This window comes from Vipera berus (assembly GCF_964194415.1).
Source record: "Vipera berus genome assembly, chromosome: 2".
In the NCBI taxonomy this organism is placed as follows: Eukaryota; Metazoa; Chordata; class Lepidosauria; order Squamata; family Viperidae; genus Vipera; species Vipera berus.
The window spans coordinates 188673427-188688033 of NC_138203.1; the positions used below are offsets into that span (position 1 = coordinate 188673427).

The following is a 14607-nucleotide window of genomic DNA, read 5'->3' on the forward strand; positions in this document are numbered from 1 at the left end:
AATGGACCACCTCAGCATTCTGGGCGACATGATTTGGGGAGTCTGTTTATCCGTAGTAAACAGTCCCAATAGGGGTTTGTGGTCAGTCAGTATGGTAAAGTTCCTGCCATAAAGGTAGTCATGGAACTTTTTAACTCCTGCCACGATTGCTAATGCTTCCCTGTCTATCTGAGCATAATTCCGCTCTGCTTTGGTTAGCGTCCGGGAATAATATGCGATTGGTCTTTGTATCCCTTGGTTGTCTAAGTGGCTGATAACAGCCCCCACACCATAAGGTGAAGCATCACACGCTAGATAAATTGGTTTATTTTCGATAAAATGGGTTACTGTTGATTGGCTGGAAAGAATGTCCTTTAAAGTTTGGAAACTAACTCTATGTTTATTCAGCCACTGCCAAGGAGTCTTTTTATCTAAGAGTCTATGGAGGGGTTCTGCAATGGCAGCCTTGTGTGGCACAAATGTATGGTAGAAGTTTACTAAGCCAAGGAAGGCTTGTAGTTCAGCCTTGTTCCTTGGTTCAGGAGCCCATTTAATTGCTTTAATTTTGTCAGGGGTAGGATGGATTCCATTTTTGTCTATCCTGAACCCCAAGAATTCAGTGGACTTAACCCCAATGCAACATTTTTCCCTTTTTAGTTTCAATCCAGCCCTCCTAAATCTGCCCAATACGTGTTCAAGCCGCTCCACTAACATTTCCTCATTTTTTCCAGCTATCAAGACATCATCAAAGTAAGGGCATACACCAGGTATGCCCTTTAAGGTCCTCTCCATCACTTCTTGAAAGATGCCTGGAGCTGCTGCAATACCGAATTGCAGTCTGTGGACTCGGAACGCCCCCTTGTGGGTAACAATCGTCTGTGCTTCTGCAGCCTCTTCAGAAACAGTCAATTGTAAGTACGCATGCGCCAAGTCTAGCTTGGCAAACATGGCGCCGTCCTGGATCGTGGCGAGGACCTGCTTCACCGTCGGGACCGGGTAAGCATGTTTTTTCATTCCAATGTTCAGGGTGGCCTTGTAGTCAGCGCAGATTCTCACATCCCCATTGGGTTTGAGGGGTGTGACAATCGGCGTTTCCCACAAACCACCCTCAACAGGTTCTAAGACGCCTTGGCCTACAAGCCTGTCGAGCTCGGCCTCGATTTTTTCCTTCAGGGCGAAAGGTACCCTTCGGGCCTTAAGCCTGATAGGTTTTACTGAGGGGTCTAGATTAAATTTAATTGGGGGCCCTTTGTATTTACCAAGAGATCCATCGAATACGTCTGCAAATTCATTGCAGACTGATTCGAGGGTCTTATTTTTAATTACTGAATTTATTCCCCCGATCCAAATGCCCAGGGCTGGGAACCAGTTAAGGCCAATTAAACTAGTCCTTTGTCCCTCAGTGACTATTAAATCTAAAACCCCCTTAAACCCCTTAAATTTAACACTAAGGCTAATTTTCCCTTTTATTTTTATTGGGGTTTTTTGAAAATCGGTTAATTGAATTTTTGTTGAACTAAGTGGAATTTTCCTTCCACTTATTTGTTCAATCCTTTCAAGGGTTTCACTGGAAATTATTGACACTGAAGCCCCTGAGTCTATTTCCATTCTGCAAGGAACCCCTTGCAGATGGACTATGATTTTTAATTTTCCTTCTGGAAAATTGCTATTTTTCCCTTTCCTACTGCGATTGACATGCGCCACCTCCCCTAGATTTGGAATTTTAACCCTGGGTCTAGGGGTCTCTTTGCCACTAAAGTAAGGGGTTACCTTACCTTCGGGCCACACATCGACTTCGTGAAGGCGGTTGTCGCGATCACGGCTCCTACAGATGGCCTGGATGTGGCCGGTCTTCCCACACGCTCTGCATTTTGCGGTACGGAATCGGCAAGAGGCGCGGGGATGGTTGCCTCCGCAGCTGCCACACCGGTTTTGGTTATCGTTGTTGCGCGGTCTGGTTGTGGTGTCCCTCCATGGTCGTTGGGCCCCTATCGCTTGTCTTTGCGGTGTTGCGGATTGGTGACGGCGGTTAGGTTCCGGCCCCTCACTTCGGGATGGGTTTGGCGCCAATTTCCCGAATCGTCTGGAGACTTCAGCGATGTCTTCTTCCCACTGCTGGTCCACCTCCCCGCAGTCCACATAGCCTTCTTGGTTGATCTCGGCCGACACTGCCATGCTACTGCGGGGGGGGTCGCGATACCCGGTGGATTCGTACGTTAAAAGTTCATCCAACACTTCCTGCAGATCGCCGGTGGGTTTGGCGATTATTCTGTTTTGCAGCTGCTCGTCTCGCAAGCCCAGTACTACTCGGTCTCGAATTCTTATCTCTAAATTATCGTATTTACATCGTACTGCGGCTTCCCTGACGGCAGCAACGAATTTTTGTATGGATTCGCCCGGTCTCTGGTTCCTTTTCTCAAAAATGCGCCGCCAGAAGAGTTCGGATCTCCTAGGTGTGAAGTGGACCTTTAGTTTGGCTAGGAGGTCAGCATACAGCACGCTTGAGACCGGCTGCGGTTGACACAGTCCAACAGCGATTCGATAAACCGGTGTGCCGCAAATTGTCAATAATGCTGCCGCCTTTTTCCGGTCGTCTGTGATTCCGTTTACTAGCAGGAACCCTTCGACTTGTCCGATGTATTCTTCCCAATCCTCTGGGAAGTTTGGGTCGAATTCTTTCAATGACCCTATTTGCGCCATTCGGAGAATTTTCTATTCCGCCGCGGCCGCTCGGTTGACTGTGACATGCTTTCGAATTTGCCGCCTTTGCGCAACAATTCGCCAATTCTCTGGTCTTCTGTCTATCCCACCTTCGTCGCCAATTGTTTGGTTCTGATAGACGAGGACTCAGAGTGGTTTTTGACTGAACGAGTTTATTCAATACACATAAGTCAACTGTCAACTGTCAAATGTTGCAAGCTTTTATAGTGGAACTGTTTGAACTGTAACCAATCAACGGAGTCTATTTTCCCGCTTCTTGTTTATTGTAACCAATGATTGCACCGGAATCTCCCGCTCTAAACCCAGCTATATTGCAATCTGCTATTCTCCTTGTTTGCAACTATTTACAGACACAACATGAAGGATATGATATAACTTTATTTTCTTAACTATATTCATTGACATAAATGATATGATAATTGTCTATATTTAGGTTCCAAAAAGAACAAAAGCAGGAACAACAAATTGCCCTGACACACAATACTGGATTTGGATTTTTGCTTATATACACTCCAAAAATGATGATCAAATCAAACCAATTGTTTTCCTCACTAGCAGATTCCCTTATTATTGGCATTTGCTAGGATAAATCAACCACATACTATGGTCTATTATCTTTGCATGTTTATACATTCACATTTACTTAACCAGAAATGCTGTTATTCACATTTCTTTTGGCTTTTGGCTTACAATTTAGATAACCAGAACCATCCATCATGCTTGGGAACAATCTAAAATAGCAGGCCTACTTACAGGAAAACCTGTCGTGGAGATAAATGTTATTGTGTAATTGAGGAATAAAGTTATTCTACAAATATTCATGTTGTGTAGTGAGTTCGTTGTGCAGGAATGAAGACGAGGCGAGTGAGTTCAGCAATGGTCATGTTTATTTGCTTGCAGGATCTGAACTGAGGACCTGAGCTGCAGCTTGCATCAATTTATAGCCTGGCCCCTAGGCGGCAGCCAATAGGTTTAAAGCAACCCATTGCCACCTAGGGGCAGCCAATTGCAGCACTGGAGACAGGGTGTCTGAGTTGCTGGGAGCCATTAGCTAGCTCCAGCTTACCACATGGTGTTACAATTGAGCCCAATACATAACAATTCACATATTTGTAAATTTAAGATGGGGGTGGAGGGGAAGTACCAGAGAGCATTAGTAGGCTATAAAAGAGCCTGAACATTGTTTAGTATATAGAAAAAACATTTACCAAAATCTGTGAAGACCAAAGTTACCAAGAGGAGGTAAGGGGGGAAAAAAAGAAAAAAAACGAACTGACAATTATAAATGAATTACAATTAGTTTAATTGGCATTCTTTGCATTTAGCATTTTGGTAATTTACCAAGGGAACTTTATTAGGTGATCTTAAAATACAATAATGAATTGGCATAAAGATCTTCCATATCACTACTTTTGTATATTATTTTTTCTTGCGGAAACATATTTTCGGATGATAGCAAGCCATTTTGTTCCTGTCTACCAATTAATCTAATATGGGAAATCCAATTTCTTTAGTGGAGAAAGGAATAGTGGCGCTGTTTCATTTTTTTCTCTTATTTTACTAATGAGAAGAAAAACTAATTTGAGATGGCTGCTGTAGCTCTGACAGTCTTTGGAATGAAATTAAAGAGGTATCTTCCCCAAAGTGTGTGTGTGTGTGTGTGCACGCACACTCTCACGCACACACACAAACACACACACATTGTATAGACTATAGATGAGGTACCATTCAATATACACACATTTTACTGTGAAAATCAATTATAGTCAGATATGATGAATATCAGGGCCACATTTTCAAACAATCCAAACATATAACCACATATTAGCATTTAGGTAACCTAATGTTGGTTCTGGGGTAAATAGCATTCATCAGCAAAGAGTCTGTCCTATTTGCATGTCTTTGTTTCAATTAATGGGTTGTAGAATTAATGAAACCCAGATTTGATAGACCAATTATTCCTTTTGTATAGAAAACAACATTAGAAGCAAATGAGAAGCCATCCCTTCCTGTTGCACATATAATTCACATTTTAATCTGAGTAATATCTATTATATTAGCCCTTTTTAAACTATTTCATGAAAATTAAAAAAAAGTGTCACTGCTTTGCATATACAGTATGTTTTGCATTTAGTCTTCCTACAGTGCAACCAAATAATTCATTGTTCAGCAAATGAAAGAACTGAGAATTATAAAGGCTGGCGGATCAGATCAAAGCCATATCTACTCCAGCTTTCTATTCCATCCAGATGCCAGTGGAAAACTCACAAACAGGAGCTTATTCTCACTCATGTTTTCTAGTTGATAGCTGTAAATGTACTACCATTATTACTTAGAGACAGACACCCAAGCACAAATACTATAGTAGCCATCAAGAGCCTCATCAACCTTAAATCTGCATAATCCCCTTTCAAATCTATTCCTATTGTGACCATTGGCACATACATTTATAAATCCATAAATTAACTCTTCACAGTGTGAATAGCATTTCTGATCAACCATTAGTTTTGGTAGATGACCATGTACTTTAATCTTTTGAAAGAAAAAAAAATGTTTATATCTTCTACCATATTCTCTTCTCCACAAACTTAATCTTTTTTTCTAAGTTAAAGAGCCAACCACCTTTATCAAATGAGAATTAATTTTACCTGTTGAACTTTTTATTTGTCCTTTTCTGCATTTTCATTGCTTTATCATACTGTGATCAGAATTAGAAACAGTATTTTAACCATGGCCCTACTGTAGATATTTATAAAATGCTATTGATTGTATTTGCAATGATGTATATAATAAAAGTGACATTCTGGAGATACTCATTATGTTTGGTTATCATTGGGTTTGGAGGCTGGGATATTTTTCTCCTATTAAATCCCCCCTTCTGTTTTTATCACTTATTTTTCTGAAGTATATAAAATTTTGTATAGGTTGCTATTATCTCCCTACTATGGTGTGGAGGAACCCAGGCAATATCTCTCTAGAAAAGTATTGAGGCAATGCTGTTTTCCCATCCAGGATGAAAACAGAATCTCTGTATGTTAACCTATGATGCTGCTTCAGGCACTGATTGTATTCCTGCCGTTAGTTTGCATTTGGTTTAGAATGGTGAACCTCAGTATTCTGATTTGAAAGAAAAACAATCTTTTGTAAACTAGTACCGGTAATCGAAACTGACCACTTATTACAGAAGTAGAAGTTGTGAAAATATGACTTACAGTTCAGTCACATCTTTGGGGACCCCCTTTGGGAGGAACCGCAACCCTTTATTACTGCAACGAACTACAGAGTCCACACAGGTGCATTGGTCTGGACAACGGGGAGAGAAATGACAGCTGCTTTCTGTGTTGCCTACAATGAAGCAGAGAAAGTGGATGAAAATAAAGTCAAATACAGATGGGATAAAATTGAGAAAGTTCATGCCTAACACATTAGCTCCTCTCATATAAATCTATTACAACCTCTATCTACAAATCACCATTATCAGGCTACATTATTAGATTTCACTTTTTAGTTGTTAATTCAATCTCATATATGATATTCCTAGCTTGTCCTTTGCTTTAGACTGCTTTAATGCCAGTGTCAATATGTATCTGGTTATAAACATTTTAATTTGCAGTAAACTTAGGTGGGTTTGTCTGTGTGCTTATATATTGTTTGCATGTCAAGAAGATGGCTAGGGAGATAGACCAATGCCCTTAGGAAATAAAAACTGTTTCCATGAGGAAAAAATATGACTATTTTTTTTATTCTGTTCAATTGTGTTTGATTCTCAGAGACTATCTGGACAAATCCCTGCAGTTTTTTTGGCAAGGTTTTTCAGAAGTGGTTTGCCATTCCCTTCTTCCTAGGGCTAAGAGAAAGTGACTGGTGCAAAGTTATCCAGCTCGCTTTGTGCGAAAAGCAGGACTATACTAAACTAGGTGTCTATATAAAAATACTGCTAACTAAATGCTCCCACCAGCTCAGCTTCTTAAACCAGCATGAATTCTTTTTATTTCTATTTTTATTTATATTATTGCTAAGGATGATTGATTTAGCCCTCAAAAGGTAAATCAGCAGATATGTGCCTATGAGCCTCCCAAAATTTTACCCACTGAATCCCTTTAAATTTGCATTTTAAATTAAATCTTTAAAAAAATTGTCTACCTGCATTAAGTCAATTTGGGGCTTGAATCATTTTAATTTTCAATATTTACTTACTCACTTACACCCATGAAATCATAGGCACAATTGCTGTCATCTTGCAACTGACAGCAAAATACTATATTTGACTATGTTGGGGGAAAAAACATTGTATTTAAGTTGACCAAAAGGAAAAAAAATGTGCTTATGATGGATCATTTACTTGGTGCTGTAGTGTATTGACTAATATACAGATCTGAATTATTCTAAAATATTTACTCTGTTTATCCTTTAAAAAAAGCCTCTGTAAAACATCCATTTGTTTCCTGACATGGTGAACAATTTATTCAACATGTCAGACTTTTTCAATATTAATATGATGCATTCCTTAATTTTTAAATCATGAGTCTTGCTGTTTTTAACAATCCTAATAAGCATCAAACAACAAGATCAGCTATGTTTCCACTAAGAATTGGAGATCCACGTGCATGTGCATAAAAATACCTAATAGCTGAAACATGGGTGTTCATTTGTACAAAGCGGATTTTATAAAACAAATTAAACCTCACAGTTGGAGAGCAAGAGAGTTCCTGCTATGAAAGTAAGCCTTTCAGTTAAGACTATTAAGTCATGGCTTTCTCCCAAAATTACCATGTGGGTTCACAAAGCACTAGATATAGGCAAATGGTAGTATCTAAACATGCCTACAAAAAAATTGTTGAACAATCTTTAAAGGCAGCCAATTAAAAAAAAAACCAATTTAAATGTTTCACACTCCAGAGAATTATCTACCTGCCATTTGGTGAGTATTCTCAAAATTATTTTCATTGTTTCAGTTGAGCAGGACTCGCAATGCTATAAGGTCATTGGCTTTACTTTTGAACAATGACTTCAATGCTTGACTGGGTCTAATAAAATGAACAGACTATAGTCTTTTATTGTGCTGGCAACCGTTCGGATTTCCATTAAAAGAGGTAATTAAAATAAACGGCGACCAAATAATACTGCAGAATCAAAGTCTGTGTTTTGTACTCTTAGGTGCAGGATTTGGAATGTTGGTTCCAATTTTTTCATTTCAAAAGTGTTAAGGCTTTTCACTAGAAGATGAAACTGGATTAGCACTCAGTTCATGACCAAGCTAGAAGGCAACAGGCATGTTGAAATCTGTACAAAAGTACAGCAAGCAAGAGTAGAAGAACTAGCAAAGGTTCTAACTAAACTATGCTAGAAAATCTAAAGAACAATACATTGGCCAACAGATTGGAAGAAATCATCCTAATGCCAATTCCAAAGAAAGAAGATTTAAGAGTATGTGAAAACTACTGTACAGTATCCTTAATGTTAAAATAATGTTTAGGGTAATCCAATGTAGATTAGAATCCAACATGGAAAGGTACTGGTAAAAGAAGCTGAAGAAAAAAAAAGACCTTACTGACAATGTACACTGGCTATCTGAGAAACAAACGCCAAAAATAAGTCAAGGTAAATTGATATAATCAATGATTATACAAAGACCTCCAATTGTGTCAATCATGTCAAGATCAACCAGTTTTGGACACATGTATTTCAGACCTACTGAAATACAGTAGCTCTTTAGCAAAGTCTAAACTGATGGGAAAGATCGAAAGAGAAAAAGAGGCCAGTAGTGAAGAGGGTGGATCCAATTATAGCAGTAAGGGGTGCAATACTGGAAAACCTACTAGGCCTATCTGGGAAAAGGTCATACTGGAGAAGATTTCTCTACAGGTATATGGTCGCTAAGAGTAGCTTGATGGCACAAATCAATTAATCCCTCCGGCTGTTTCCCAAGAGTGGGATTTTGAATGCAGGCCAATGGTTAATAACTCTCCCCAAATTCTTAAAGTTCTTGATGATGTCAAGAAGAGAAGTCACTTAAATCCCTGCTTCCTACTATCCTTTGTCTATTTTCCCTTGCTGAGACCTAAAGGAGAAAAGAAGTCCTAGACTGGGGATACAATTTCTTCTAGCCTGTCTATGGAGGAAAGCTTCATCTCTGAGTATATACATTCATATCTGGATGAAATATCATGGTTATAACTATTGACAGATCTAATATGGATCTCATATTCATGTTCTAGAAATGTGCTTACCATCACATGTGAAATCCTGTGTAGCAACATCTTGAATGGGAATCTCCTTTAAGAAGAAGGGTTTCTGGCAACGTGGATTTCCACTGACAATCCTTCTCTTCCTTAACCATTTCCCCAACCATGCTAAGTGGCAGTTGCAGTTAAATGGATTAGATAGCAAATTACTAGATGCAAAATGAGAAAAAAAATGCAGTCAGCTATTGAAGAAATCAAGACATAGATTTTTCAAAAGCTAATTGATATTCAAGTAGGAAACTTCTGGTAATAAAATAATTTTACAATGGAATCTGTGTGCCTAACAGGGTTTTTTTTGTTTTGATTTTTTTCTCAGAAACAAGTCATAAAAAAGAAAAAAAACTACACCTGACTAACAAATTCTGTTTTCATTAGGTTTCTTATCATGTACTAGGTCAATCTATTATATATTTAAAAATGGAAATACTTAGCTGTAGCTAAATAATGTAATCCTGTAAACAAAAGTTCTTGCTTTGTGTTTCTGTGTTGTATGGATGCATGAATGGAAGAAGCAGCAAGGTTGTTTGTTTTTGATCAGGACAGCAGAGTTGTGGCTTAATTTTACTTCCGAATTTCCCCAATTTAAACACCTCTAAACTTACTTTTGGAATACAATGTTGGTACCTATTTATTCACTAATGCATATATCAAACAGTTAATTAATTCGTATTATGAAAGGATTGTGTCCTTCAGATCCCTCCTGGCTGCAACAGAATTTTGTGCCAGGATCTAATGGTTATGCAGGGATAAGTCTAAGTACATTACATCAAAGCTCTCTGCAGGATCCAGTTGTTTTGCAGTACCATACTGTAAACTCAATCCCTTTCAGACATCTGTGCAACATCACAATGCCAATATAAAGGGGGCAGAGCTAGCGTTGAATTAGTGTGACACTGCTTTCACCCCACAGATGCCTCTGCATCATATGAAGACAGTCTGATCAGTCTCAGAAGCTCCAAAGAATACAAGTTAAATCTGATATGTGAATGTTAGTGCCATATCATTTTAAAGAGATTTTTTTCAATAACCAAAGCGTCTCCTTGTGATGAACAACAATAATAATCTAGGAGTGGATTAGAAATCGGTGCCTTTCAGGTGTTGCTAAATTACAATTTTGAACAGTCACAAGAACAGGAACAATGGAGAGGAATGCTGGGAGCTGTAATTCAGCAACATCAGGTGAGGCATAGGTTCCTTACCTCAGGTTCAGTATTATAAATTATAAGTTACCCAACCAGCATTTTTTACAGAAGGAAGGAAGGAAGGAAGGAAGGAAGGAAGGAAGGAAGGAAGGAAGGAAGGAAGGAAGGAAGGAAGGAAGGAAGGAAGGAAAGGCTGCGAGTGACACTTTTAAAGTAATGTGCAGTTCAGTTTGGTTATTTTGAAAAGCATATAGCAGTTTCTGAAATATGACCTAAAAGGGGATGAGGCATATCACATGAAATATTTTAGTCAATTTAGCTTCATAGCCACAAATAGATAACTTCAGTTAAAATAATAGCTTAAGATGAGTTGGGAATTTGGGCTGCATATAAATAAATAGTTATTGAATTTTTTTGACATTAAGGCAAAGCTAAACCAGTTTTCAGAGTAAAATTATTGATCTTTCTGCTACTGAAATACCAAACAGCCAATATGATTTAAAGGAACAGACAATAATGCACTTTATCGTGCAAAACTCAAAGGAACTATTAGATGTAGCATTATTAAAAATATTTTGCTGTATCTAGCATGCAGACTGGGACTGTGGAAATTTATACTCTGGATGATCAAGTGTGTCTCTCATAACAATTACAGAAATATCACATAATGTAGAGAAATGAAGTTTTCTGAAAAGTAGCTAATTATTTGTAATTACATTTGAGGTAAAAGGAACCCTCTCCCAGTTAACAGAGGTTAACTATTATAATCCAGCTGGATGATAGTTCTTTGCTACAAATGGCATGCTTGCATTTACATCTGTGGATTAGAAAACTGATTAAATTTGAGAAAAAGAAACCTAACATGATTCAGAAGGGAAACCATGTCCACACTAGAATTTTCAGTGATTTTGTCCTCTTTTACACACACACAGATTTGCATCTGGTTGGACATGAACAAAATGCCATGAATATCTCAAAACTGAACCATCACTATCCACTTTAATTTATTCTAACCAAACCAAGAAAAAAGATCAAAGGTCTCTATTCTTTCTTCTGCAAATGTCATTGTTGGGATTGTAATTACCTAGCTCTTTTTAGTTTTTAATGATTGTGGTGCAGGACACAAGGTCTGTCTAAAACCCAAATGAAGGGAGTAAGCTTAGAAGGGCAGGGAAAATAAATACAGGTTCTGCCAAGTTAAAAATTGAAAGAAATGTGAGAATACTTAAGTGGCAATTAAAGTAAAGAATGATAAGGCATACAAATAGAACACTTCAAAGACTTTTAATACACACGAAAAAAGTAAACCAGAAGAAAAGCCATTGGAACTGTGGTAGAGGATTAGTAAAAGGCCTGAAGGATCTGAGTCATGAAATTAAAATTCAAATGATGCTTGTAATGGAACAGTTATACTACAGTATTTCTGTGAGCCAGGAAAACTGATTTGGCCCATAAAACAATTTTGCTCAATTTATCAAGGATCAGGCCTCAGTGAATATCCCTTTTTTCAGCCACACCAAGGACCAAGTGCAAAGCTGGATGGTAACAGTAATTCCCATTATAGCTGCTAAGGGAAAGGGGAAATGCTGAACATGGTGCTCATCATACCCTTTTGGATATCTTTGGAAAAAAGAAACACTTTCACAAACAGAAATGAGCTCATTTGTTCATCATTTAATAAACCAGGATCCTTAATCTTAATTATAAGAGACTATCCACCCCCAAATGCAACAGCTGTAGTAATTAATACTTGAATTAGGAAGCCCTCACTTTCTCATCCAGTTTGGACATTGTCTTTTCTAGGATACTCTTTAAAACAGTGTTTTTTAAACTTAAAAACTTTAAGATATGTGGACTTCAATTCCCAGAATTCATGCTGGATAGGGAATTCTGAGAGTTGAATTCCACACATCTCAAAGTTGCCAAGACTACGTCTTCTCCCTATTAGGCCTCATAGCTGCAGCATGAGAACAAGAACATTAATCACCACTTAAAATCTTCCTTTACTTTGAAAATTATTAAGGCAACATGCATGAAGCTCTGGAATGTTCTCCAGGATTATTCCATATTTTTTTTTTGGGGGGAAGGGGGTTTCACATAATTAAATGAAAGCAATGACAATAAAGTAAATGCAAGATCTTAAGTTATAACAGATGACTTACATTGTAGATAAAGAAACAAGTGTACTGAAGGCTCCTGGAGTTATTGTAGTAATGCGATTGTCATACAAAGAGAGTAACCTTACTGAGCTCAGTCCTGTAAATGTTTCATTGTTTACACAACTGATCATGTTGCTTCTGAGCATCCTGAAAGGATTCAAACATAAAATTACACTTACTGAATTGATGTTGGAAGGAGGTAGAGAAAAACACGGAAAGGGGATTATTTTGTGGGACAAGGCTGCTTAAGAATTAGCCAGCGTATCCAGATTTCCTGGAAAAAGTAAAGTAGGTTGGCTTGGAAATATGTGGGGGGACTTCTATTTTCACTCAAATGTAAGGTAGGATTCAGCAATTCAGGAATTATTAAATTTATTTTTATTTATTTTATTTATTTAATTTAATTTGTATACCGCCCTTCTCCCGAAGGACTCAGGGCGGTGTACAGGGCAATAAATACCAAAAATACAGAATACAAAAATTAAAAACAGATTAAACCATTGTGCCCGAATACAATAAATTACTTAAAAACAGTAATTAAAACCCCAAACCCATCAGACCAGGCTGGCTTGTTCAAATAAATAAGTTTTTAGATCATGTCGGAAGGAGCGAAGGTCGGGAGCTGTCCGGAGCTCAACCGGTAAAAGGTTCCAAAGGTCAGGCGCGCCCACAGAGAACGCCCTCCCCCTGGGGGCCACCAGTCGGCATTCTCTGACCGGTGGCACCCTGAGGAGGCCCTCTCTGTGGGAATGCACTGGGCGGAGGGAAGTTGATGCCGGCCGCAGGTGCTCCCTTAGGTACTCCGGACCCATGCCATGTAGGGCTTTATAGGTCATTACCAGCACCTTGAATCTCACCCGGAAGGCAACTGGAAGCCAATGCAGCTCACGGAACAGAGGTGTAATATGGGAGTATCGGGAGACCCCCAACACAACTCACGCAGCTGCATTCTGCACCAGTTGGAGCCTCCGAGTGGTGAGTAATCAACACATAAACCCTTTAAATTTCTCTCAACCGATCTTACATTGCTTAAATGAGTCTGCAGAAGAAAATCTTTCATGTGCACTATTACATATGTATTCTGACTGCCATGGAACTGTAAGCTCTCATTTTTGTCTCTAATACTGTGGAGAAATGATCATCAGGAGATTGAAAACAATAAAACTTGTCTACCTGTGACTCAACTCATATATAAAAAAGAAAAGAAAATCCATTCATTGTGATTTTCTTAGTAGCAATATGGAAATGATCATCCACTGCTTTCCTGTGGAATGTATTTTGACTTCCCAGTCTATCTTCCCTACAGCCCTGTGATTTCTGGTGATCTCTTTTCCAAGTAAACAGATCTAACTCTATTTTGCTTTCCAACATCAGCAAGTTTAGCCAGAGGCTTCCATCTAGTTCAATTTATATATATACACGAACTATTCTTAATATACAGTCTTCATGTTAATGATATGCTTTGTTTTGTTTTGTTGGTTTCTACTTCCTTTTTCTTTTTTGTCAGCCATTTGAAAATCAGTGTTTGATGGGCAACCACGTAAAAGGCAAACTGTCAATTAATCAATCCAAGCTAATTTCTATTGAATGTATGGAACAATTGACCCAGGGTTAAAAAAAACCACACACTTCTGAAGAAAAGGGCATTCTGGAAACAGAGATAGTTTCTCAAGTACTGATGCACTCGAGAATGAGAGTTTCATTTGTGCCAATAAGTGATATTGAAGTTTGCCAGAAATTCAACACAGGAAATAATTGCAACAGTTTTAATAATCCATTCAACTGATTTGGGGAAATTGATAATATGTAAAACTTTCCTCTTCATTTCCGATCATTTCCCTGACACTGCATTTATACATTCACGACAGGCAGCGTTCCTTCGCTTCTCTCGCCTCCACATCTAAAAGAACAAAGATTTTATACATACAGCGTCTTGAGTCCTGTGAGACCTCTAAACATTCGTCCGTGCACAGATTCCAGCTGATTCCCTGTCAACATCAGTTCCTGCACTCCCGCTGCCCCATCAAAAGTGCCTTCACGGATCTCTTTGATCTTGTTATTACTTAAATTTCTGTAAGAGGAAACAGATTCGCAGGCAGCATTATTTAACATATGTTTTGTGTAAGATAAATGCAAGCATGTTTGCACTGGCAACAAATGGGTGAACAATAGCTGAAACAAAACTAAAAGAATGGAACCAATTTAATTTCCAGGGTTATGCTGAAATCTGAATTGCAATATTTCACTTTTCTTCCAACAGGAAAGAGGCATCTGTGATCTAGTTCTTCTTTCTCAGGGAAGTTTTTTTTTCCTTTGAGAATTTCTTTCCAATTTCTCCTGGTGGTGTTTTTGAGCCTCTTT

The 14607-nt window shown here is 38.4% G+C and overlaps 1 protein-coding gene across 1 annotated transcript in view; it reads right to left on the minus strand.

The window, feature by feature from the left end:
- The window catches only part of SLIT3 (slit guidance ligand 3), a gene marked incomplete at its 3' end in the record, with an annotated part of 569754 nt that overhangs the window by 123685 nt on the left and 431462 nt on the right, over positions 1 to 14607 (minus strand). Inside the window, exons 17-20 of the mRNA XM_081320704.1 lie at positions 14174 to 14317; positions 12250 to 12393; positions 8931 to 9094; positions 5913 to 6045 (exon numbers count right to left, since the gene is read on the minus strand). Of these exons, the coding sequence (XP_081176830.1) occupies positions 5913 to 6045; positions 8931 to 9094; positions 12250 to 12393; positions 14174 to 14317 (585 nt within the window). The remainder of the gene's footprint in view (positions 1 to 5912; positions 6046 to 8930; positions 9095 to 12249; positions 12394 to 14173; positions 14318 to 14607) is intronic.